Source organism: Podarcis raffonei, chromosome 17 (assembly GCF_027172205.1).
Source record: "Podarcis raffonei isolate rPodRaf1 chromosome 17, rPodRaf1.pri, whole genome shotgun sequence".
NCBI lineage: Eukaryota > Metazoa > Chordata > Lepidosauria > Squamata > Lacertidae > Podarcis > Podarcis raffonei.
The window spans coordinates 33,869,364-33,895,755 of NC_070618.1; the positions used below are offsets into that span (position 1 = coordinate 33,869,364).

The following is a 26,392-nucleotide window of genomic DNA, read 5'->3' on the forward strand; positions in this document are numbered from 1 at the left end:
AGGGGCACAGTTACCCCATTCAGGACCAGGGAGTCCCCCACACCCGCCCACCTCCTGTCCCCCAAAAACAGTACTTCTGTCTTGTCAGGATTCAACCTCAATCCATTAGCTGCCATCCATTCTCCAACCACCTCCTGCACTCACACAGGACCTTCACCGCCTTCACTGGTTCTGATTTGAATGACATTAGGAAGAAAAGTGAAAAAGAGGTGGAGGGGGGGGAAGGTGAAGGGGGTGGGGTCGGGTGGCGACGTTGGCAGCAGTAAGGTTGACTGACTGACTGATTGGTAACACGGAGTGTGGCAGACTAGCTGGAGCTGCAGAACATGTATGAGCCAAGAAATTAGCTTCCTGAGTTTATTCAGATGCCTTTTATTCCTGCCCTTTTCTGTTTGGGAATGACACATTCAACTCTATAATTCTATGATTCTATGCCCGGATCATCACTTTGGGAAGATTTTGACATTGTGACAATTAAGCCTGTAGCCAGAAATATTGTAGCGAAGGAGGGTAACGGAGGTAGGAGGATGTAAAATCCATACAGAACAGCCAAAACCCAAATGCAGTACAGTTAAAAGTTATGCAGTTGTTTTAAATTGCCATAAGAATTCAAAGGTCTCAAATATAAAATAAATATTCATAAATGCACACATATCTAAAGATATAAACCATGAGGCTGAAACAGTACAGGAAAACAATCCTGAAGCCATTTTGACTCTCCCAATGACCCCAAATATTCCTCTGCAGTAAGGGAGGCAAATGAGGAAAGCCTTCCCATTGTCTTTTGGCTTACAAATCCTGTCTTAAGGGCGTATTTGTGTATGAATAGGGTGAGCCTGTGACCTGGATTCAGGAACTAAAGCATCACAAAAGAATGGCCAGTCTGCCCAGGTAATGCAATCAGCAACCTTAACTGGTATCCTGGCAGACAGCATTTCTGCTGTAGACCACCTCTTATGATGTATGTATGATGATTTTGGGGGGGTCTTTGGCTAAGGGAGTTGGTCAATGTCAAAAGTCTTTAAAGGTTCCTGCACACTTTTGCTCAGAGTCCCTCCTTCCTTCGAAGGAGGAGAGGGAACTCTGTTGCAACAGAAGAAGAAGAGGAAGAGTTTGGATTTGATATCCCGCCTTTCACTCCCCTTCAGGAGTCTCAAAGCGGCTAACATTCTCCTTTCCCTTCCTCCCCCACAACAAACACTCTGTGAGGTGAGTGGGGCTGAGAGACTTCAAAGAAGTGTGACTGGCCCAAGGTCACCCAGCAGCTGCATGTGGAGGAGCGGAGACGCGAACCCGGTTCCCCAGATTACGAGACTACCGCTCTTAACCACTACATCACACTGGCTCTCATAAAAAAGAAAAAGAAAAAGAAAAGCCTGCCTTGCTTTCCACTGGATATGATACGATACAATATGATACAATAATCTTTATTGTCATTGCCCCATACAGAACAATGAAATTGAAAAAATCTACATCAGACACTCAAAAACCAACAAGCCTGCTATCCCAACTATCCCAGCCTGGTTAGCTCCTAAAAACTCTGAAACCCCATAATTAAATACAATATACTCCCACAGAGACTACCTTACACTGCATTTAAAACCTAAATCGCATTTGGATAGAAATTGTTTCTCATGCGGCTAGTCCTAGTCTTTATAACCCTGTACCTTCTTCCAGAAGGCAGAAGCTGAAAGAGATCATTTCCGGGGTGTGCACTATCCTGCACTATCTCTGCAGCTTTCTTATGGCACCTGGAAGCATAGATTTGATCCAAGGTGGGAAGAGTGCACCCAATTATTCTCTCCGCAGTCTTTACAACCCTGTACAGCATTGTTTTTTCCCTGACCATGCAGCTCCCAAACCACACACACAGACCATAAGTTAATACACTCTCCACAGTACGATGGTAAAATGCCATCAACAGGTCCTTTGAGAGATTATTTTTCTGAAGGATTCTCAGAAAATATAACCTATGCTGTGCTCTCTTCATCAGGTCTTTGCTGTTTTCTCCCCAGGTTAGGTCATCTCTCAACTCCATTCCCAGAAATCGAAACACCGAGACCTGTTCCACACACTTCCCCTCAATAATATTCTGTCTCTATCCATTCTATCCATGGACTTAGGACACTCCGAGTCCCATGGGGAGTTGGGCAGCAAAAGCCAAACCCCAATTTTGACATCAAAATATCAGCAGTGTTCAAGTAAATATTAAAGTGTTTAAATAACTGCATGTTGCTTTCAGGTGTCCAACCTAGATACTCTTTAGCCATAATAATAATAACACGGAAAAGGTGGGAGCAAGTTTATCCCCCAGTGAGCAAATGGATTCTGTTTCCTCCTTATACCTTCACAAGTTAAAGGGACAGTTTCTCAATTTAAAAAGATTTTAAAAAATATTTTTACCCCTTTGGTTCTGGCCCAGTTCTCCCTCGTATTACTAACCTGGCTGTAAACTGCAAGTGGAAAATCACTTTTAAAAGAACTAACACAATGGAAAACCAATTAGCATGTCCAGGACACAGCTAGGCACTGATCCCTTCCCCCTGACATGCTTGTTTTCTGCATATAGAGGGGGCAGGCACTCCATTATATGAGCCCCCATCTGCAGGCTGGCACAGGTTTGCTACCTAAGAACTGGGCCGCTGTGATGCTTCTTGTACCCTGATTGTATTTTTTTCAGTACAAATATTTTCAAAAGCCTGGCTTCTGGGAAGTGAGCTGCTCAACAGCCGGCCTGGGATTTTGCCCCAACATGTAGTAAGCATTTCCCATGACCTCACATTCCCTTTGGAGCACGTGCGCCAATTCTTGCTCACAGATGGCAGCAGCTTAATGCCGTTCCAGAGAGCTGTTGCTTCCGATACGTTCCTCCCCTTTTCCAACATAACAGGCAGAAGCAAAGTGTGCGAAATACATACAGCCACAGGCTGCAACGAGATGCAGAACCAACTCACGTTTACACATTTTCCTATGTGTTTTATTGTATTCTGCGTCTGCCTGTCAGGAAGTCAGTGGAGAAGAGAAGCTGCAGAATTAAGGATAATATTGGGAAAGTTCTTTAAAAAGAAGAAGAACCCATTCCAATTCACCTCAAAAATAGAGTCCGTTCAAGTTCCACTTCCAAAAACGAACTAATTCCACTCCAGTTCAATCCATAATTCATTCACATGGTCCTCAACTTTTTATTTTAAGCTTCCAACATTTTACAAGCTGCACTGCTACAGTAAAATATACTTAAGATCAGTGCCGCATTTACGTATAAGCTAAACAATCTATAGCTTCAGGCCCCACTCTCTTGGGGCCTCCATAAAAATTTAAAGGAAAAAAACCCTGGATGTACATTTCCAAAATATAAGATAAAAAACAAATAAAATAAAACCTACATACAGCAACAGTGTTTTGTGTTGTGTAGGCTCCTATTTGCTAATTTCTATATATATATTCTGCATGGACAGGTTGCATGGCAACATGTGCAAATGCTTTAGATACCTATTAGGTCCATAAATTACCATGTAGCATATATTCAACACAAAAAACAGGAACAATTTGTTGTTGACAAAGGACAGCTGGACATATAAAGGGCCCCATTACCTTCAGTAGCTTAGTGCCTCATCAAACCTAAATCCAACCCTGCTTAAGATTACTTCAGCCACATCCAGACTGATGTTTTATTGGGGCATATTCTGCAACATGTAGTTGACACAATACTAATGTGTTAATGGCATATTCTACTTTAGTTCTGTTATGTTTCCCCAATGCAATGATTGGCTGATTCTGCTTCCCTCCTGGAGCCTGATTGGTCTTTACCTGCAGGCCAATCAGTTGTTGCATTCTACGATCCTACCAGCCTAATAGGCTGATTAACTTCCTCCTGGAGCCTGATTGGTCTTTTCCTGCAAGCCAATCAGTTGTTGCATTCTAGGATCCTACTTGCCTATTGATCTAGGATCCAAGCTTAGTGCATAACAAATTTAGTGAGTAAGACTCCTTGAGGAAGCATGAATTCCTATTAGCAAGCAAAGCAGCTGAGCAAAGGCTGGTTACCAAGTGGTCCTAAGTGTGCCATTTCATACTCTCTACATCTTCCTGTGGCAGGAAGTTTCAGGAGTTGTTACTAGGTCATTTTACTTAAAAGGAGAATTGTCACATCTTTTTGTTTGACAAGCTGGGCAGGACAGAGTGAATAGATAAGTTTCATCAGTTCCTCAGATCTTCTTCTTCTTCTTTGGTAATCAATCATAGCCACGTAAGATTGTCTTCCATGAAGGAAGAGATCCCAACAAAAGAAGAGTGGTAGATGAAGTCAATGGACTATGCCGAATTGGCGAAATTAACTGGGAAAATTTGGAAACAGCAGGACGAGACCTTTTTGAAAGACTGGAATAAATTTGCATTGTATTTGAGAGACAATTGTAAACAATTGACATTGTTAGTAGGGCTACAAGAAGTTTTGTAAGGCTAGAGATATCAATTATTATCAATATGATGTTTAAATGGTGTATTTAAGATTTGGATTTAAGGGTAATAATAATAACAAAATGCAATATTAGAGTAAAATTAGGAAAACCATTTCTTGAGGAGGAGGGAAGTCTCAGGCCAGCATGGCCAAGTGGTTTTAATATATTATATGTAAGATGGATGTTTTGTCAATTTTTAAAAATAAAATTTAATATATATTTTTTATTATTAAAAAAAAGGTTGTCTTCCATTAACACAGTCTTAACAGTGTGTCCGTAGGTGACTGTAGAGGCCAATTCTGGATCCACATGCCCTTCCACAGTGGGGTCATAGTTGAGGGTTGATCATGGTGAGGGTTTGCCAAACATGTCTTCCTCTTAGCATGTTTCTCCCTTTCTCTCCACACATGACCAGTCCAACAAAGTTGATGTTGAAGAATCACTGCTTTGACACTGGTGATCTTTGCTTCTTCCAGTACACTGGCATTAGTTTGCCTGTTTTCCCAAGTGAAATGTAAACATTTTCAGAGACACCGCTGATGGAATCTTTCAAGGAGTTGGAGATGGCATTTATAAGTGGTCCATGTTTCGCAAACATACAGTAAGGTTGGTAGCACAATAGCTTTGTAAACAAGCATTTTGGTTTTCCTGTGAATGTCCTGGTCCTCAAACACTCTGCACTTCAGTTGGGAGAAAGCTGCACTCGCAGAGCTCAGGCAATGCTGGATTTCGGCGTCAATGTCAGCCCTTGTGGAAATATAACTGCCCAGGTAGGAGAAGTGATTGACACTTCCCAGCCTTACACCATTGAGTTGGATTTGTGGGACTGCAGAGGGGTTGTTTTGTGCTTGTTGATGAAGCACTTTGGCTTTTTGGATGTTGTGTGACAGGCCAAGCTTTTCGTAAGCTTCTGCAAAGATATTTAGGATGGTTTGGAGGTCATCCTCTGAGCGTGCGCACACTACGTTGTCATCAGCATACCGTACAGCATACAGCCCCCACCTCCCTGCTGTTTCTTGTCAGCCAGCTGCAAAAATGTGGACTTCCTTCTTTTTTCTGGCTACATTGAGACAGCCACACTGTTTCTCCTTTCTCACACCCACACAAGAAGGGTGTGCAGTAGCTAGTAGCCACCAGTTACCAAAGGCTAATCCAGTCAGCAATCCAAAAGCACTGGGAGGAGGTAATGGTGCTGATCCAAAGAGGACGCAGGCAAGGACTCTTGCAACTCTCTAAATGCCTCCAAGCACCAAAAAAGTAGAGTGGAGAAAGACCGTATTGCCAGCAGGAACATCCCTTTCCTCCTTTCCCTTTGGTCAAAGGCCTAAACTAATCCAAAATTCTGCTCGCCTCCCGGAATCTGCCGCTAACCTGGCTTGAAGGTTCAGGTGAGCTGGGAAAGGAAACAGCAAAAAGAAAAGAGCAGGACTCAAGCAACAAGCACCCCTCCCCCCCAAACTTCCACCCTAGCAGTGAGCTAAGGCAGTCACAGGCCTCATACTTCCTCTAACAAAAAGCCACAAAGGAAATGCCCTGCATGTGTGTGTTTTTTCTTTTTAATGCACCAGACTCAGCCCTAGAGAGATTTGTCACTTTTCAGGGCTTCAGTCCACTTGTTCAGATGCAAGGAAAGATAGTCCGCCGTGGTGCTTCAGCAGATGACAATGTGATGGAATGAGCCAAGGACGATGGGATCCCGGATCAAGTAAGACCAGGGGCTGCAAAGCCTGCTCACCTTCACTTTCCTTCGGTTTTAATTCTTCCATCAGGATCTACCTGAAACTTTTTCCTCCTCCAACTGACCTGAGAGTTGTATCCCACTAGAACACCTTGCAATGCTGGAGGACATGCTATGGGCCAACTCTTCAAGTTGTGTGTTGCTGGGATAATTAATTGCTGATTCAGGCCAGATGGCCGTGCATGGAAATCTCTTGGCTTGTAAACAGTTTTAGGTCCAGGGTGAACAACCTGTGACCCTCCAGTTGTTGCTAGACTACAGCTTCCATTATCATTATTCCATTATTACTAGTGGCCATGCTGGCAGGAGTTGATGGACATTGGAGTTCAACATCTGGAGGTTCACAGTTGTCCACTCCTGTCTTAGGAGGTCATTGTGTGTGGTGGGATTCTTGAAGAATCAACAGTCATTGGGTTACAAGAGCCAAGACATCACAGAAAATACTGGTAGAATAGGAACAGATAGGATAGTCATTTATTTGTCTTCAGAAGCTGGCCATGGTAACAAAGGTCATCTCCTGCAAGGGACTTTGCTCTACAAGTATTTTGTTTTCTGGTGATGCCACTGATGATACATTGTCTGTTCTAAATGGCAGCTACTTTCCAGATTCTCTTTACCAGTTCTGGTACCTGATATCACTTTTTAACCAGAGAGAACCAGGAAGAATAGTAGGGATATTATTCAGTCTGGTATCTCCAAGGCACAACATTCCTGGCATGAAATTCAGCTCAGGTACTTCAGATAGGCTGCATATAACTTAGGTGCACACAGACTTGTTTATTGCTTCAGTTGTGAGGGCACAATTAACATTTCTGCCCCACCCCAGTCTACCATTTCATGCCTCTTTATTCCTGACATGTTGGAGCAAAACAAACTAAAGTCTGGCAACTCTGATGTAAGAAAGGAAATATTCTGAGCATGTGCAGTTTCACATTTCAAACTCACTTATATCACAGCACCCTCATGACTGCAGGAATGAAATTTTTTTTTGCTTCATTGATCCAAAAAACAACAACTATGAATAAGCACCATTTTGCAAGGAAAAGTACTTGTAAGGCAAAAATAATAGAATGAACATGTGTAACCATGCATATACCTGTTCAGGGAATACACACCTTCTGCACATGCAGTCAAAGTGCCAAATAGCCACTATTTTTGGAGACAAATGGTGTATATCTGATCTGACAGGGGAAACTTTGAGATTAACTCCTATGCTGCTTTTGTTTTATGTGACTGAGGATAAGGATGATATAGGCTTAGGAACTACTAGTACAGAGATCCTGTTTAAAGTTGCAAAGATAGAGTGGGCTAGATGCTAGAATATGGCACTTTCAGGAACCTGCATCTAATTAGGAATAGTTATTAAGCTGCTTGGAAGTGATATAAATGGACAAATTAACCAAACTGATATGAAGGAGAGAAAGTAGACACTGAAGTGTTAACTTTACAGAGACATGGACCTATTTTACAGATTGTTAAAATATATTATATGGAGATGTAAGACTGGAGACTTCAGATATTAAGAATTAAGTTTGCCTCTATCATTTTTGGTTCAGTTTGATCATGCTGAATGCACAGAATGCTGGGAATCAGATGATGATCATGATGATTTATTGAATTTATACACTGCTCTATACCCAGCAGTCTCAGGGCGGTTCACAGAACAAAATCAAAATATAAAACCACAATATATATAATCAAAATAAAAATAACAACCCAATAATAACCCGCCCCCCCAAAAAATGCCATATTTTACAAGGGCATAGGATGTAAATCAGACCAACCAAAGGCCTGGTTAAAAAGGAACATTTTTGCCTGGCGCCTAAAGGTGCATAATGAAGGTGCCAGGTGAACTTCCCTGGGGAGAGCATTCCACAGATGGGGAGCCACTGCAGAGAAGGCCCTGTTCTCATGTTGCCACCCTCCACACCTCTTGAGGAGGCAGCACATGAAGAAGGGCCTCAGAAGATAATCTCAGGGTCCGGCTAGGTTTATATGGAAAGAGGTGGTCCTTGAGGTATTGTGGTCCTGAGCCATTTAAGGCTTTATAGCTCAGAACCAGCACTAAAAATGCATACCCACAAACACGGGATGTGTGGCAAAACATTGCAGTATTTCCTCACCTCCTGCCTGATCAACGCCTTTGCCAGTCTGCCACACCTTCCTCTTTCCCCTACAACCCAGAATCTTGCTTTTATTTTCCAATATGACAGGCTCTTGAGCATGGCCAGTCCTTATTGGGATGGGAGGGGATATTTTTGCAGGGGCACCTTAGGATTTGTCTGTCTGTTTGTTTTTTAAAAAAAATATTTCTGCAAACCTTGGAGTTTACCAGAGCATGCAGATATCTCCCTGTTATCTCTCAGTGACTCTATTTCTGTCGGTACTCACCACCTGAGTTCAGTATCACAGGAAGTGTGTGTGTGTATGAATATACTATATTTGTTCTAGTTCGTCATCACACTATTTCCATCGGCTGTTTCCCAAAGGTCTAAAGGCAGGAGTGAGTTAAGGAGAAGTGGGCAGGAAGGGGAAAAAGAGGGGTGCTGACGTCTGTAGCAAATATTTGCATGGGTTAACGGAAGACTGGGCTGGGAGAAGGGTCTCTCAATGTGTGGTGGTTTTAATTCTTTAGTGATGGTGGGGGGAGAGAAAGGAGAAGCTGGGCAGATGGAATTAAGGGAGGGTAAGGGTGGCATTTTAGGGACGCGGGTGGCGCTGTGGGTAAAAGCCTCAGCGCCTAGGGCTTGCTGATCGAAAGGTCGGCGGTTCGAATCCCCGCGGCGGGGTGAGCTCCCGTTGCTCGGTCCCAGCGCCTGCCAACCTAGCAGTTCGAAAGCACCCCCGGGTGCAAGTAGATAAATAGGGACCGCTTACCAGCGGGAAGGTAAACGGCGTTCCGTGTGCTGCGCTGGCTAGCCAGATGCAGCTTTGTCACGCTGGCCACGTGACCCAGAAGTGTCTCTGGACAGCGCTGGCCCCCGGCCTATAGAGTGAGATGGGCGCACAACCCCAGAGTCTGTCAAGACTGGCCCGTACGGGCAGGGGTACCTTTACCTTTACCTTTAAGGGTGGCATTTGGAGGAATGAGGAGGAATATGAGAGGTAGAAAGTTATGTGTGTGTGTGAGAGAGAGAGTTTTCGGGTCCTGGTGATCTGGGGAAGAAAGCTGGAGAGGAGGAGGAATTGAGGAGGAGCCTGGCCCACCCATGAGGTGAGGTGAGGCCACTGCCTCAGGCATGAGAAACCCATGAGGCTGCGACCCCATTGGTGCACCAACTACCCTGCCACCTTCACCACCAATGGAGAAGCAGCACAGGCATTGGCGGTGGTTTCCTTCAGGAGCTCACGAGAACTCGTCAAAATATTGTGAGATCTGTGAGTTCTTGCCAGAACTCATTGCTGCTTTGCCCATACAGAGAGAGACACTTCTCATCCTTGTAAATATTGTCCAATAAATCCATGGGTCTGCTCAAAGCTCTTCTTCTTGCCTCTTCTTACCGGCTCTGAGTTCCTTGGTCCCTCTTCTCTCTCCTCAGGGAAAATCCTCAGAAAATATTTGAGCTGTTCTTCGAAGCTGCCTGTCCAACGCTTGCAGAAGATGGTGAGTCTCATCTATGGTAGGAAGTGGGGCTTCTTGGGGTGGGATGTTTGTGTATCAGTGGGCCAGATTTTTAGGAGGCTCCAGGTAGCAATTGCTGGGGGAAAGTGGGCTGAGAATCATCCCAAGTCAAAGGTGAGTCCTTTCCCTTTCTGTATCACTGCTATCTCATCCACATCCCAATCACAAAATCATAGAATTGTAGAGTTTGAAGGGACCCTGAGGATCACCCAGTCCAACCCTTTCAGTGCAGGAATATGCAGCTGCTCCCAGGGCCAGATTTAGGTTTGATGAGGCCCTAAGCTACTCAAGGTAATGGGGCCTTTTATATGTCCAGCTGTCCTTTGTCAACAACAAATTGTCGCTGTTTTTTGTGTTGACTATATGCTACATGGTAATTTACGGACCTAAAAGGTATCTAAAGCCATTTGCACCTAACAAAATATGTATTTTATCAAAGTAATTGTTGAACTGAAATACAATTAAGAAGTATATTAATAGTGAAATCATTATTAAGCTCTAACTTAAAATGATTTTTTATTCATAACAAACTTAATAATGCAAACACACTGGCATTTAGCAATAACAAAAGTTCCTTTAGAAACACAATTTACAAAGACTCATAATCTAGTCTCTAGAAACTTCTAAACCATGAAATAATAATAGGTGTAAATATATGATGCAAACTACTAATAATTATAGGGACGCGGGTGGCGCTGTGGGTAAAACCTCAGGGCCTAGGACTTGCCGATCGTATGGTTGGTGGTTCGAATCCCTGCGGCGGGGTGAGCTCCCGTCGTCCGGTCCCAGCTCCTGCCCACCTAGCAGTTCGAAAGCACCCCTAAGTGCAAGTAGATAAATAGGGACCGCTTTATAGCGGGAAGGTAAACGGCGTTTCCGTGTGCTGCACTGGTGCTGGCTCGCCGGCTGCAGCTTCGTCACGCTAGCCACGTGACCCGGAAGTGTCTTCGGACTGCGCCGGCTCACGGCCTCTAGAGCGAGATGAGCATGCAACCCTAGAGTCGGACACGACTGGCCTGTACGGGCAGGGGTACCTTTACCTTTTACTACTAATAATTATAAATAGCAGAATGTAGGCACCCTAAAAAAGAAATGAGCAAACCAGTGATATTTTAGGGAGCAGGCTATGACTTACATCATAGGAGCCTACACAACAAAAAACACTGTTGCTGTATGTTGGTTTTATTTGTTTTTATCTTATATTTTGGAAACGTACATCAATTTTTTTCCCGTTTAAATTTTTTGGGGACCTCCAAGATAGTGGGGCCCGAAGCTATAGCTTGTTTAGCTTATATGTAAATCTGGCACTGGCCCCATACAGGGATCAAACCTGCAAGCTTGGTGTTATCAGCACCACACTCTAGACAACTGAGCTATCCAGTGGTGCCCATGGGGTTGTATCATCCAGTTCTGCCTAAAGAAGAATGTTTTCAGCGGGCGCTGAAAAATATAGCGATAGCAATTGGCTTAGACAGTTATAAAAGAGTATTAGACAAAGTCACAGAGGGCTAGCTCTTTAAATGGGAGTAAGCTGGGATAGCTGAATACAGCTTCTATGTTCAGATGAAGTGTATCACTCAGAACCAGTTGCCAGGGTGGGACAATCAATGTGAGCTGCCCAGAAGCATTTGGCTGGCTAAAGTTCAGAACAAGACAGTAGACTAGAGGGGTCTTTAGCCAACAACTCAGTACCCCAGGAAGGTTCCACTGTTGTTTGACTCCAGCTCCATCATTCACGACTGCTGGCCATCCAACAACAGTGGGGGACAACCAACAGCCTGCCGCTGCTGTACCTGCTTGGAACGAAACTCAAGGGGCATGTAATTTTGGCAATTTATTTATCATATTTATATCCTCTGTACAGCCTCGAGAGGCTCTCAAAGCAGCTTACAGAAACTGTTGAAATAGAAATGCACTCAGTTCTGCTATGACAGCCATGGGGAGCCTTTGGCCTGCAGACCACATTAGGCCTGGGCTGAGTCCTAATTTGATCCACAAGGCCGTTTCCCCCCACCTGCCATCTCCCCCCCCCCCACCTGCCATCGTATGACATCAGGTGTGGAGCAGGTAAAGCAACCAAGCAGAGTAGCAACTGGCAGGCTCTCGATTCTTCCTTTGCAAGCTCCTGCTCAGAGCTCTGGAGTGTTGCCAGACCCTGCCAGGAGTTGCACTTGCATTCAATGCCAAATGCATGCCCCACTTTCAGCAGGAATTTTTGCAGCTGCAACTTAAAGCCGGGGCTTGAGAGAAAGAACCCAGAATGCACTGAGTGTGCTCTCAATTATATATTTGAATTTGAATCATACAACATCATAGGGCAGTGGGTGATTGCAGTGCCGATTTACATATAAGCTAAACAAACTATAGCTTAGGGCCTCACTCTCTTGGGGCCCCCCCAAAAATTTAATATTTCCAAAATATAAGATATATTTCCAAAATATAAGATAAAATATAAGATAAAATTTCCAAAATATAAGATAAAATATATGGACTGGTTGCATGACAACATGTGCAAATGGCTTTAGATACCTATTAGGTCCATAAATTACCATATAGCATATATTCAACACAAAAAGCAGCGACATTTTGTTGTTGACAAAGGACAGCTGGACATATAAAGGGCCCCATTACCTTCAGTAGCTTAGGGCCTCATCAGACCTAAATCCGGTCCTGGGTGATTGGCAGGTGAGCGGCTCCAGCCACCTGTTCAAAGTGGCCCATAGAGGGTGGGCCAGTTCTGGAACTAGCCTGGTATAGGGACAAAAATCACATGGTGTCTGTATGGAACCGGCATTTGTTCAGGCAGCACTTCCAGTCTCATTCTTGTTCTTCACTGAGGCCATAACAGGTGTTTATTGCAGCAGACCTGGCTATAAGCTCTCTCTTTGGGGCAGTAGAGATATAGCTCAGAGACCAGGGGCAGCAGCAGTAGCTGCACAGAAGACTCCTAAGGAGAGGAGAGAGGATAGGAGGCTGGGGGAACCCTCCACAAGAGAGGGTGTCTTAAAGAGGGAGAGAGGCTGCCAGCTCTGCGGGCAAGGGGTGACAGAACTGGGCTCCTGAGCCCCACAGGGGTGCCACAGAAAGAATGGAGTTGGTCAAGGGAGCTGTGGACTCAAAAAGGTTGGAAACCTCTGACGTAAGGAAACTGGTGTCCCTATCCACCTGCGCCTCTTCCAGTTCCAGGTGTCCCTATTTGACAGAGATAGTGCTTAGTTTATGTACCCCCTTCCCCCTTGCTGCTGTGGTTTTCTCCAGATGGCTTAAAATGACCGTTGGATGGTTGTTAAAAATAAGAAAGAGGGGGGAAAGGGAAGTCTCCGCTTAAGCTCTCCTGCTCAAGGAAGCCGGCAAGGGAGAAACCCGTCTCTGCCCAGAGGCAGCCCAAGACAGCATGAAACTCTTTCATCATGTCCCATCCGGTTCTCTCCTTCCTGTGTGTGTGTGTGTGTGTGCAGGTTAGTCTGTGCAACTGGTCTCATGCATGCCTGGAAGCCAGGCCTCGAATCTCAGCTGCAATGGGGCTGTGCCTCTTCAGTGGTTAGGGAAATGTTCACAAGGGCTGGAGGCATTTTCTGTCAGCTGTTGCCGCTTTCTAGCACTGAAAACCAGTTTCAGAGTTAGGCAGTCCTGGCCAAAATTAAACCGTGTAGCTTGCAAAAGCTAACCAAGGTATTGGGCCTCATGGTTCACCGTACAGAGGGTTTCTCATTTAGGGCATCTCTGCTCTCAGGTTTCGTCAAATGGATTTCTATTATATTGTTTTTAGCCGCTCTGAACCCTGAGTCAAATGGATTTCTATTTTATTGTTGTTAGCTGCTCTGAGCCCGGCTTTGGCTGGAGAGGGCAGGATATAAATAAAATTTTATTATTTATACATTATTATTACTACTACTGGGGACGCGGGTGGCGCTGTGGGTAAAAGCCTCAGCGCCTAGGGCTTGCCGATCGAAAGGTCGGTGGTTCGAATCTCCGCGGCGGGGTGCGCTCCCACTGCTCGGTCCCAGCGCCTGCCAACCTAGCAGTTCGAAAGCACCCCCGGGTGCAAGTAGATAAATAGGGACCGCTTACCAGCGGGAAGGTAAACGGCGTTCTGTGCGCTGCGCTGGCTCGCCAGATGCAGCTTGTCACGCTGGCCACGTGACCCGGAAGTGTCTTCGGACAGCGCTAGCCCCCGGCCTATAGAGTGAGATGGGCGCACAACCCTAGAGTCTGTCAAGACTGGCCCGTACGGGCAGGGGTGCCTTTACCTTTACCTTTTTACTACTACTACTACTACTACTACTACTACTACTACACACAAAACGGAGGGGAAACTGCACTATTCCTAGCACGTCCACAAATGAAAATAGATGTTTTTGTAACATCCTATTCTTACAACAAGACCTTCTTCCTTTACTCTTTGATAAATCAGTTGTGCACTGGGCTTCTGGAGCAAAGAGATGTTAGTGAACTGACCATAAAACTGCTTAAAATAATATTTAATTTTGCGACCTCTGATTTGCATGGGATTGGGGGAGAGTTCTGGAAGAGGATGGAGTTTGAGATGTCTGCTTGGGGGGGTCTCTGGCTGGTGATGCACTGTCCCATTTTGCTCTAATGAGAGTCCTCCTTTGCCTGATCCTTTTAACTGGAGATAATCTGGGACCTTTTGCATTGCTCTCCCCTGCAGACCCTCAGAGGGAATTGTATGTCCATGGGCATGCATTTGCATGTATTATTGTCAAGATACATCCACCCAGGAGAGCGTGAGGGGAGCTGCAAACTAAACAACTTTGTGTAGGTGTGATTGCATAATTGCATATATTTTTTCAAAAATGCATTCTCAGCATCTCCTCTAGAGGTTGGAAGAAATGAGACCGAACAGGAACCATGCTTTCACAGGGACAGGGGACAGAAAACGGGTCCTGTTTCTGTTAAATAACAACAGTGGGAGCAAGTGGAAATATGCCCTAAGACTTACTCAGACCACAATGCAGTGTTTTTGGAGATGAAATTGTCTCTGCAGGGATCCTGCAGATGGAGAATGAATGATGATTTGCTGAGGAATGAGCAAATAATTGGTAAGGCCCAAAAGACTCTAAAAGATTACTTTGAGATAAATATGAACTTGGAGATGGAAACAGATTCAATGCTCATTCCCACTTTCGCTTGCCCCATATTTTGATTGTGTACTGATGAATTCCTCCAGGTCTGAGAGCTTTTCTCTCTGTTCCATGGCTGTGCCTTGCAAAAATCAGATCTGACCCACTGAATCAGATCTCATCAGAAGTGCAGACAAGCCAAAGAGGTATTTTGCTTACTGCGCTTCTGATTCAATGGGTAAAATTGGATTTTCCCAAGGCACAGCCATGGAACGATGAGGAAAGCTCTCGGACTTGGGGAAATTAATTGGCATCCAATCCTATCAAAATATGGGGCAAGCAAAAGTGTGACTCCTGCCTGAAAGTCTGGAAGAGCCACTGACAACCCAAGGCTAGCCAATAGGGTGTCCTCCAAATGCAGCTGAACACTGGCACCCATCAGCACCTTGGTCCCTGGTCAGGGTGAATGATGGGAGCTTAAATCCAGCAACAGTTGGAACCATGTTGGCTGCCTCTGATACAGACAGCTCTGAGCTAGATGGACCCAGTGGTCTAACTCTGTAACAAGGCAGCTTCCTATGTTCCTAATGTTTAAGCAGTCAGCTTTAGGAGGACAACAGTGGCAATCATAATTCCTGCGGCCTGTCCCAAGCAAGCTTGGCTCTCCTATAAATCCATCTGAAATGGGCTATGTCTTTGCTGACTTCTGCTCTCTTTCCCTGTGCAGATCCTCAAGTGCTTAGACAGTTCCCTCCGGAGTTCGATGACCAGGTCAGTCCCCCTTTGCACAATTGCTGTCCAACTCCACTTTGCATTCCAAAATAATTGCTAGCATGTGCTTGTTGCAGGAATTTATGTATAGGTTGGGGGGGTTGCCCCTCCAGCAGATATCATGCACATGCAGCCCACTACCAAAACCAGCACAATCGCTTTTGTAACTTCTGTGATTTGTCCCCACAAAACATTGCATCACAGTTTCTTCCTATCTATTCAAAGGGCCTTTGCTGCACGATACCAAATGTAACAATTCACTGATAAATGTTCCTATCTACTGGCTCACAGGGAAAACTTCAGAAATTCATATAGACATGTGAGCTCAGCTACTCAGCAGCCCCTCTGCCTGAGTGATAATCCCTGGCATCCTGATACCTGAGTGCCAGGCAGGTAGCCATTCCAGAAATAAGAAACCCAGATGAAGACAAAAGGGTGTGATTAACTTGGCTGGGAAACAGGAAAATGGAAAGATCTCTTTTGTTACATTTGATGGGTGTTTGGTGGAGGGCAAGGAGAACCATGGGGCAGGGTCCAGGATGCTCAGATTACTGCCACCAGACCTCCCCTTTCATGATGTAACCGTGATGCATGAGTGATGTAGTTTGGGGGGTGTAACATGGGGATTAGCAGCTAATAAAAGTTTGGGGGCTCTTTTGTTCGGGGCTTCCATCTTGTTCCACCTTGTGGCAGGTGGGAGTCCTGTCGCGACAGTCTTCAATAAAGACCAAGCCTACTGGCTGCTGTTTTGCTCTGGTCTTCCTGGCTGGTGTCCTTGTTTTTTGTCCAAGGGAGCCCTCAGATTTCTCCGTTAACATGCTCACGAGTCACCAGCTTTTTCTTCTTCTTCTGGATTTGGGGAAACAACCAGACACACAAAAATTAAACAGGTGAAGCTTTTCCTGGCATGACGATAAAATGGGAGCAATTAAACAGCTTATAGAAGCTAAAGGCATTGGAAGATATTAAATAGAGGCCATTTGCACTACCATGTAGGCTAGTAACTTGGCAACACAGAAGAATTCTCAATTTGCAGGCTACAAAGCAAGCTGGCTGCTGTGCCAGTCCTCTTGCGTGAAATACCACTTACCCAATGGAATTCCTATGGCTGCCAGGCAAGTTGTTCTAATTCAAGGCTGCATAAGCAACCTTTACTTAAACGTGAAATACTGTGTGTGTGGCAAGGAGAGATTTTGGAGGAACGTTGTGGAGTATCTGGAAACAGCCCTAGGAACTTTGCCAGGCAGATAGGTGCACACACACACACACCATATAAGCCCAAGGGTGGGGATTTACAGTTCAGCAACATCTGGAGGGTGTCCTGTGGTCCAGGATGATGGGAGCAGCTGTCCATCAACATCTGGAGGGCAATAGTTCCCCCTCACTCTTGGTTCTAAGCAGGTGGGGAAACACTGCATGCTTTGCAAATGATTGGCATTCAACTTGCAAAGGAGGCCAGGGCTGCAGTGCTACTTGCCTGGGACTCAGCCCCATGGAACTGGGGTGGGCACTTCTGAGCAGGCCTGCCTAGGATTGTGCTGTAAATTCAGATCATTCCGTACGTGCAGCAGGCTCCTCCTTGCCAACCGAAGGTTTTTCTCAAGGTGCCTCTTAAGTTTGTCTGCCGGGTTCAGGCTGTAATAACTGAGGATCCTTCTCTCTTCCTGTAGGATTCAATCCAGATACTGCCCAAGTTTTGCTTCCCCTTTGATGTCGAAAGGTATGTGGTGGCCTGAAAGAATGGGGTCTCCATGCACTTTATGCACCCTTGCAACTTAGGCTCGCCAGCTCTTCAAACCAGCTGTTGCAAGCGGTGCCTTTGGCAGCAATATGATGCGCAGAGCGCCACACAACAAGAAGCATTATTTGCTGATTTCTACGGATAAAATTGCTGTTGGTCACAATAGCACTTTTCTCCTGGTCAATTAGCAACCCTCATGAAGCTGGGAACAGCACCCCAGCGATCAGGATCAATCCTTGTGTAACAAGTTTCCCTTGTGGATATGGACCTGCAGAAGTCTACCCTCGTTGGAGGGAACTTTTTGTCCTCTGCTTCACATTGACAAACCATTCTCTCCCATTCCAACTACAGTTGTACCTTGGAAGTCAAACGGAATCCATTCCGGAAGTCCGTTCAACTTCCAAAACGTTCAGAAACCAAAGTGTGGCTTCTGATTGGCTGCTGGAAGCTCCTGCAGCCAATCCGAAGCCACGGAAGCCCTGTCAGACGTTTGGCTTCCAAAAGAACGTTCAAAAACCAGAACACTCATTTCGATCATTTGGGAGCCAGAACATTGGGACTCCCAAGGTGTTCAGGAGCCGAGGTACAACTGTATTATGGGGTCAGAAGTTCCCACATGCAGGTACGTCCTTTGATCTCCTTATTGAACAACACAGTACCTGTTATTTTGGGTGTGAACTGCATGTGATGAACTACCTGCATGGAAACATTTTGTGTTTGGGGGTGATAGGAAGCCTCCGTCTGGAAATAAGAAGCAAATTAATAGCATTTACACATTGCACAATGATATAAGATGCTATCATGCCCCCTCCCTACTCACTTTTTTGCTCTGCAGAAAAATAGACCTGTGGCTACCTCTTTCTTAGCCTATCAGCCTGAATATATGGAGAATATTATCTCCTCCTGCATTCATATGACATTTAAACAATAGCTTTGTGCATTCATCTCACTGGGTTTTGCCTACCAAAGCATATGTGCTACTGTATTAGCAGTTTGTCGCTTTAGCCAACTTATTGCAATCTTTCTCCAAAACGGCACCCCCTTACCCAGTCTCCCCACTTCTTTGTTAAGGGTCAAGGAGAGCCCCACGATCCAACATTTCACTTTTGTACTCACCGATATGGACGGAAAGCAACGCTTTGGTTTCTGCCGCTTGGCCGTGGCCTTCCGCACCTGCCTGTGTATCCTCAGGTAGGATGGTTTGTTCTTCCTCAGCCTCTTCTCATGGATGGGAATTTTCATGTCACGGGGGGAAGCATTTTCTTGGTGTGGATTGACCCCCAAACTTACAAAATGTTTTGGCCCACTGGGTGTCAGGGCTGCAGTCAGATGTAGATCAGCATAAAGAAGCAGAGTCAGTTGTCAGTGAAGTTCACTCTTTATTCAAGGAAATGGCATACAACCCAGCAGTGCTTCCCAGCAGGTCTTGCCCCTATAGAGCAGTTGCCAGGACTGAAGGTTCCTTGCCTTCTACCCCTGTAAATCTCCTCATCTCCTGGATATTTCCCAAATGCCTGCACACCCCTGGTCTCTGTTCTGCTCTCCTCATTATTCTGTGCGGTCTTAGAGACCAGAGGAGAGGGAAGCTTGTAACAGCAGGAGAGGAAGACTCCTGGGATTCTTCAGCAGCCCCTTGAACCCCCACCTCTGCTTCTGCCCCAGAGCCTGAACTGTTCCCTGTCACAGGCTCTTCCTGCTCACTAAACCCTGCTGCCCCTTCAGCATCCAGCCTTCTCCCTTTGACTTCTCCTCAGTGTCCCACCACCAGTCCCCAGGCTCTGAGCCCTCCTCCCCTGGGGGTTCCCTGAGAGCCAGTGTGGTGTAGTGGTTAAGAGTGGTAGACTCGTAATCTGGGGAACCGGGTTCGCTTCCCCGCTCCTCCACATGCAGCTGCTGGGTGACCTTGGGCTTGTCACACTTCTCTGAAGTCTCTCAGCCCCACTCACCTCACAGAGTGTTGTGGGGGAGGAAGGGAAAGGAGATTGTTAAACGCTTTGAGACTCCTTCGGGTAGTGATAAAGTGAGATATCAAATCCAAACACTTCTTCTTCCCTTGGGGGTTCCCCAGCTGCCGTCTCCCACCATTCCTCATTGTTCAATCAGACCCTGATGTCTGGTGTTGCTGAACTACAACTCCCATCAGCCCCATCCAGCGTCGCCAGTGGCCAGGGATGATGGGCACAGTAGTTTAACAAGATCTGGAGGGCAGAGGTTCCGCACACCTGGACTAAGCAGAAGTGCAGGCAGGTGCAAGCCGTCGCAGAAGCCCAGTTGCCACAGAGTTACCCATGTGCCTCTCCACTAAGTTGGCATGGGGCCAATTTCATTTCTCTATGCCCTTTTAAAATGTGGCTCTTTTTTGGGGGGGTGTTATTGGGTTGTTTTTATTTTGATCATATATATTCTGGTTTTTATGTTGATCTTTTCTGTGAACCGCCCTGAGACCTCCAGGTACAGGGTGGTATATCAATTCAATAAATAATAAATAATAATAAAATTATAATTAGACACCCTGGCTTGTATACTTAGCTAAGGAAGTACAGGCCCCAATGGCTTTTCTGGAGTACGAATTAAGTACTTAACCCGAGGTACCACTGTACAGTGATACCTCAGGTTACATACTCTTCAGGTTACATACGCTTCAGGTTACAGACTCTGCTAACCCAGAAATAGTACCTCGGGTTAAGAACTTTGCTTCAGGATGAGAACAGAAATTGTGCGGCGACAGCGCAGCAGCAGCGGGAGGCCCCATTAGCTAAAGTGGTGCTTCAGGTTAAGAACAGTTTCAGGTTAAGAACAGACCTCCGGAACGAATTAAGTACTTAACCTGAGGTACCACTGTATTACCAAAATGTATACCTACTCTTTCACTAAAGGACTTTCGACTTTGTGCGCTCATTTACCAAAGACGCGCTGCGCCGCCAGCAGCACTTGTCATTCACAACAACAGCGCTTGTCATTCTCAACGGTGCCGTGCACACCAAATTAACTCTTGCATCAAAATATTATGTTACGTATTTTGTTGAGCTGCTATGCGAGGTCAGTGGCACCTTTGACACGCCTGATGTTTCTCCTAAGTAGGTGCCTAAGCAATACTTATAAGTTTAAGTGTGGTGGTCTTAATTTGGGGGCTAAACTAAATTTGGGAGCACTGGGCAGATTTTTGCACCCCGGCAACGCATATGCTAAAGACAGCGCTAGCCCTTTGCTTGGTCAGTTGTGCCCCTGATGCTGATTCTCTTTGCAGCTACGTACCCTGGTTTGAAGTTTTCTACAAGATCTTGAACTACATCGCAGACAACTTGGCCAAGGAGCAGGTGAGGGCAGAAATTCTGGATTCCTTGCAGAGCCCAGCAAGTTGTCCCGTGCTGTTCCCACCCCCACCCTAGATTCCTAGCATTCCCATTTAAACACCAATCTCTGCCTTTATCTCCTCTCTCACTAGTTCACAGAGCTGGATGTGTTCTTGTCTGCACTTTATCTCCATCCTGTGCCTGACCTCAGCAGCCCCATCAGCCTTGAATTTGTAAGTTCTCACCTCTCTGACACAGAAGAATCTGCTCCTATAGATAAGCAAAAATCTTAAAACAGCTGAGTTTTGAGTCCAGGTGCCATGATTTGTTGTTTTCCTGGTAGTGCCTTTAAACAACTGTGTGGGCTTCCTGTGAGGGATGGGGGCACTCCAAGAGTCAAAGGGGGGCATCTTTGCATTTTGCAGGACCCCTGGCATGTCGCCATCCCTGCATCTATACACAGGAAAGGGTTAGTGGGGAGGGTGATAATTATTGGAATCTTTGTTCCCCCACTTCATCCCAGGGAGAAATTTCACCCTCTGAAGTTGCATTAGGAGGGAATCTTCCCCCCCCCCAAGAGGTGCAAATGGAGAATTTCCCTCAATACAATGCCATGGGAGGAGAGTCTTAAATTTTAACAACAACAACAACAATGTGTTTTTTATTAAACACTTCCTTATACAGAGCTGCCTTCAGATATCTTCTGAAAGTCAGATCATTGTTTATGTCCTTTACATCTGATGGATGTCAAGGAAATTTTAGGCAGTGTACAGAATTTGTCTATTTACAACTGTCAGTAAAGTTAGCCTGCACTTATCCTGATAATTACCACACACACTTGCAGCTGATGCCATTTCCTTTTTAAAAAGCTCAAAACCATCACAGTGGTGTGTTTTCTATGGGGGAGATTTTGCAAAAACAAAAAAAACCCAATAAAGCTCAACATTTTTGGGCAATACCTTAAAATTTTTCAAAAAAAGCTTTGCCATACAAAGCTCAACACCTTTTGAGTTCACTGGGTCCATCTTGTAGGCGATGGATTGGGGATTAAATCTGTAGATTGAAATTTAAACCTCCTATCCCACATGTATAGGAGAAATACAAAAAGTAACACTGTGTATCCAGATGCATTTTGCAAATTATCACTCATTCGAGCTGCAGTCTCTCCTTTCTTAGCACAGACCAGCTGTTCCAATGTCTATGTCAATGTCCCTGAATTCCTCAATTTAGTAAACTGGTATAAAATGTTTTCTATGATGCCTCCAAATTATATGGAAGTGGAAGTATGTGGAGTTTAATGAACAAAGGTGTGTTTGTTTTAAAAAATGGATGCATTATTGTTGAAAGACTAAAAATGTAAACAATTCCTCATCCATCTTCTTTTAATTTGTTGTGGGGTGTATGTGTTCCCCCTTTTAACCATTTCTTGTTGTCTTGCAAGGATCTAAAGATGACCAAATTGAAAATTTCCACTGAGAAGGATCCAAACAAACAAGACAAGAGCCAGAATCTGGACTGTGGGACTGCATCAGTGAGTCAGGAGTCGGGCGGGGGGGCTTGTGTCATTTACAAGGAATAAAGAACCCTAAAAATGGAGAGCACCTTGATTTTGCCCACCAGCAGTTGGCATCTTGAAAGCAGACAGAGAAGGCCCTACTGTATTTCTATTTAATTTTTTTCCCAGAGGGGTAGCCATGCCAGTCTCTTGCAGCAAAAGCAACTAAGTCTTGCGGCACCTTAAAGACTAACAAGTCTGAGTCCACAAAAGTTCTTCTATAATAAATGTGTTAGTCTTTAAGATGCCCCAAGACCCCTTGATTATTTAAATTATAGTAATTTTCTAAATTTGCATTTAGTTTTGCATATATGCATCCTTTATACAAATCTGTGTCCTTTTTTTAAGAGTCCTTTTTCTGGGGATGCCCAAGATCTCCTATTGGGAGATCAGCCAAGAATCTACATGGGGCTGCCCTTGAGACTGACTCCAGCGGGTGCAAAATGCCGCGGCGAGACTCCTTACGGGGTCCTTGTCGTGGGATCACATTCACCCTGTGCTATACCAGCTGCACTGGCTCCCGGTGGAGTACAGGATCAGGTTTAAGGTGCTGGTTTTAAACTTTAAAGCCCTATACAGCCTAGGACCCTCGTACCTACGGGACCGCCTCTCCTGGTATGTCCCACGGAAGATCTTACAGTCTTCAAACAAAAACAATTTGGAGGTCCCAGGCCACAAGGCTGACCTCAACCAGAGCCAGGGCTTTTTCAGCCGTGGCCCCGACTTGGTGGAACGCTCTGTCACAAGAGACTAGGGCCCTGCAGGACTTGACAACTTTCCACAGGGCCTGCAAGACAGAGCTGTTCCACCAGGCCTTTGGCCAAGGCACTGGTCTGACCCCCTCCTTTGGTAATCCTCACAGAACTCTAGCCCAATGGTTGCCATTAATTTGATTTTGAATTGGTTTTAGACTGAATTGATTTTAGAATGCTGTGTTACTTTTATTGTTGTTAACCGCTCTGAGGCCGGCTTCGGCTGGGGAGGGCGGGATATAAAAAAAAATTGTATTTATTTATTTATTTATTTATTATTATTTAATGTATTGCTTGAACTGGTGTAATATGCTGGTTGGCCAGTCAGCTACTATCCATAAAAATAAGGGGTGTGTGAGAAAGAGAGACTCGGACCACTGCCACAATTTTTGTTTCTCAGAGTCTTCTTCTAGCTGGACCAGATCATCACCAACCTCTTTCTTCCTCTCTTCCAGGTTTATTTCATTGCCCCTGACCAAGGCAAACTCCCCACCATCCCTGAAAGTGTAAGTCACATTTGCAGTGTCTCATGGAGCTTTGAGAGAGGTGGTTGTGGTTTGTAGGGGCAGTGTTTGCTTTCTAAAGAGAGAGGCACCAGCTTTCACAATTGTGGAAATCATGTCTCCTTAATCATCAGCCTTAATCCACCAGAGTGGCATAATGTAGGTCACACAAGCCTAGTTCCCTTGCTGGTGCCCAAAATCCGCTTCAGCTCCCACATGGTAGGGGGCGACCCCAGAAAAACCAGATGACATTGAGGAGGAAAAAGAGGGGGAGCAGGCTGTAGATTTTGTGTGTTGCGTGACTGCCAACACAATAGCTCTTGTTGCAGTAGAGTGGCAAGGAGAGATCACCCACACTTTTTCTTTCCCTGTGCCTAGAAAGCATGATTCTGAGATATTTTCTGCTAGTGGTTTTCTCTTTGCGTCACTGGAAAGCTCACTCTTTCGCACTGAATTGGAGCAGACGTCAAACTGCAGGAAACCCAACTGACAGTTGCTCAAAGTGGCGGGGAAAGTGGAAGTCTGGATGAGCCCTGAATGGGCTGGGAAAGGACATGGTCTGGCAATGCTACAAAGATTTCAAAATAGAGAGAAGAGTGATTCATTGCAAAAGGGCATTTTCTCCAAGCAGGGTTGGGGATTGGGCAGGAGTATAATGTGCAATGAATGGCAAACATAGTCAGGTGCAACCTAGGGGAAGGAGGGGATTGTGAAAAGTGGGAATAGGAGGGCAAGATGGGGATTTTTGCTGGATTTTTGTGGACAGGCCACTGCTGCTGCACTTTTTGTTGTTGTTTAGTCGTTTAGTCGTGTCCGACTCTTCGTGACCCCATGGACCAGAGCACGCCAGGCACTCCTGTCCTCCACTGCCTCCCGCAGTTTGGTCAGACTCATGCTGGTAGCTTCAAGAACACCGTCCAACCATCTCGTCCTCTGTTGTCCCTTCTCCTTGTGCCCTCCATCTTTCCCAACATCAGGGTCTTTTCCAGGGAGTCTTCTCTTCTCATGAGGTGGCCAAAGTCTTGGAGCCTCAGCTTCACGATCTGTCCTTCCAGTGAGCACTCAGGGCTGATTTCCTTCAGAATGGATAGGTTTGATCTTCTTGCAGTCCATGGGACTCTCAAGAGTCTCCTCCAGCACCATAATTCAAAAGCATCAATTTTTAGGCGATCAGCCTTCTTTATGGTCCAGCTCTCACTTCCATACATCACTGCTGCACTTTAAACAGCTATAATAATAATTTAATAATAATTTATTATTTATACCCCGCCCATCTGGCTGGGTTTCCCCAGCCACTCTGGGCGGCTTCCAACCGAATATTAAAAACAATACAGCATCAGACATTAAAAACTTCCCTAAACAGTTGTCTTTTAAAAGTAAAATAGTTGTTTATTGCCTTGACATCTGCTGGGACAGGTAAGCAATGCAAGAGTTGGACCTGTTCCTAGCACAAGAGATGGAAGAGGAGAGAAAGGGATTGTATTTCAATGGCAGAGCACAAGACCTGCAAGCAAAAGCTCCCTGGTCCAATGCCTGCTATCTCTAGTTTCAGAAGATCAGGCAGCAGTTGATGGGAGAAAGACTTCTGCTGGAGACCAACTGAATTAGATGCCGAAAGTATGGAGAGGACCAGGTTGAGCCTTTCACTCCAGTAGTCAAAATACACCACCATCAGGATGCTTTTAAGCACAGCAGTTGCTAGGCAAAATAGAGGTGAGGCACATAGACATTGGAACAGCTGGTCCACGCTAAGAAAGGAGAGACTGCAGCTCGAATGAGTGATAATTTGCAAAATGCATTCGGATACACACTGTTCCTTTTAGTATTTCTCCTATACACAGGGGATAGGAGATTTAAATTTCGATTCAATCCTCAATACATCGCCCAGAAGATGGACCCAGTGAACACAAAAGATATTGTGCTTTTTATGGCAAAGCACTTTTATATTTATTTTTATTGCAAAATATGAAGGTTTTGCCCCAAAATGTGGAGCTTTTTGAAAAATCTCCCCACCCACCCCCACAAAAAACACATGATGGTTTTGAGCTTTTTAAAAAGGAAATTCGCTAAAATCTACACTTCCGACATTGGTTGCCATATGTCTGGATTTTCCCAAACATTAAAGCGATTTGTGCCTGGACACTGTGCTGTAGCTGGGCATTTCCTGGTGTCATGGTGTTCCTAGAAAAAAGATGACAGAAGTTGAATACAAAGAGAGCTGGGTGCATTGTACTGCCATGAGTGACACAGAGTACAGAGGGCAGAACAATTGGGGGGGGCTGGACTGTGCCAAATCTTCACTGGAGAGTCTAACCGGACATTGGTTCCTTCCCACAGAGGAACCTGACAGAATTTGTTGTGGCCGTGGATGCAAACAACATGTTACGCCTGTATGCGAGCCTGCTCCACGAGCGACGGATCCTGCTCACCACCAGAAAACTCAGCACGGTGAGGACAAGTGGATGCTTGGAGGTGTGGGATAGGAGGGTGGAATCACATATAAAAAATGCTGTGAAAATGCTTTCAGAAAAAAGTTTAAAATATATACCGTATTTTTTGCACCATAACACTCACTTTTTTCCTCCTAGAAAGTAAGGGGAAATGTCTGTGCGTGTTATGGAGCGAATGCCTGCGGATGGCGGGGGGATCTGCTGCAGTCGTGAGCAGAGGATCCATGGTTCCCCTTCCTTCCCTCCTCCGTGGCTTGCTTTGAAACAGCAAAGCGGGAGAAGAGTCGCTGAGTGGGGAGGAGAGAGGGACAGAGAGCCTGCTTGCTTTAAAGGAGCAAAGCGGGAGAGGAGAGGAGCCTTCTCCTCTTATACCCCTCTTCTGCATTATTAACAGCATCCTTCTCCACCCACCCCACGCGTGTTCCT

General features: G+C 45.4%; 1 protein-coding gene across 2 annotated transcripts in view; it reads left to right on the forward strand.

The window, feature by feature from the left end:
* Nucleotides 1–6,011: 6,011 nt before the first annotated feature.
* The window catches only part of DENND1C (DENN domain containing 1C), a 48,792-nt gene continuing 28,411 nt past the window's right edge, over nt 6,012–26,392 (forward strand). For both annotated transcript variants that reach the window (XM_053371077.1, XM_053371079.1), the window contains exons 1-10: nt 6,012–6,162; nt 9,735–9,799; nt 15,629–15,672; nt 17,343–17,392; nt 18,485–18,604; nt 20,661–20,730; nt 20,859–20,939; nt 22,148–22,237; nt 23,469–23,519; nt 25,854–25,964. In XM_053371077.1, the coding sequence (XP_053227052.1) occupies nt 6,146–6,162; nt 9,735–9,799; nt 15,629–15,672; nt 17,343–17,392; nt 18,485–18,604; nt 20,661–20,730; nt 20,859–20,939; nt 22,148–22,237; nt 23,469–23,519; nt 25,854–25,964 (699 nt within the window). In that variant the 5' untranslated portion in view covers nt 6,012–6,145. The remainder of the gene's footprint in view (nt 6,163–9,734; nt 9,800–15,628; nt 15,673–17,342; nt 17,393–18,484; nt 18,605–20,660; nt 20,731–20,858; nt 20,940–22,147; nt 22,238–23,468; nt 23,520–25,853; nt 25,965–26,392) is intronic.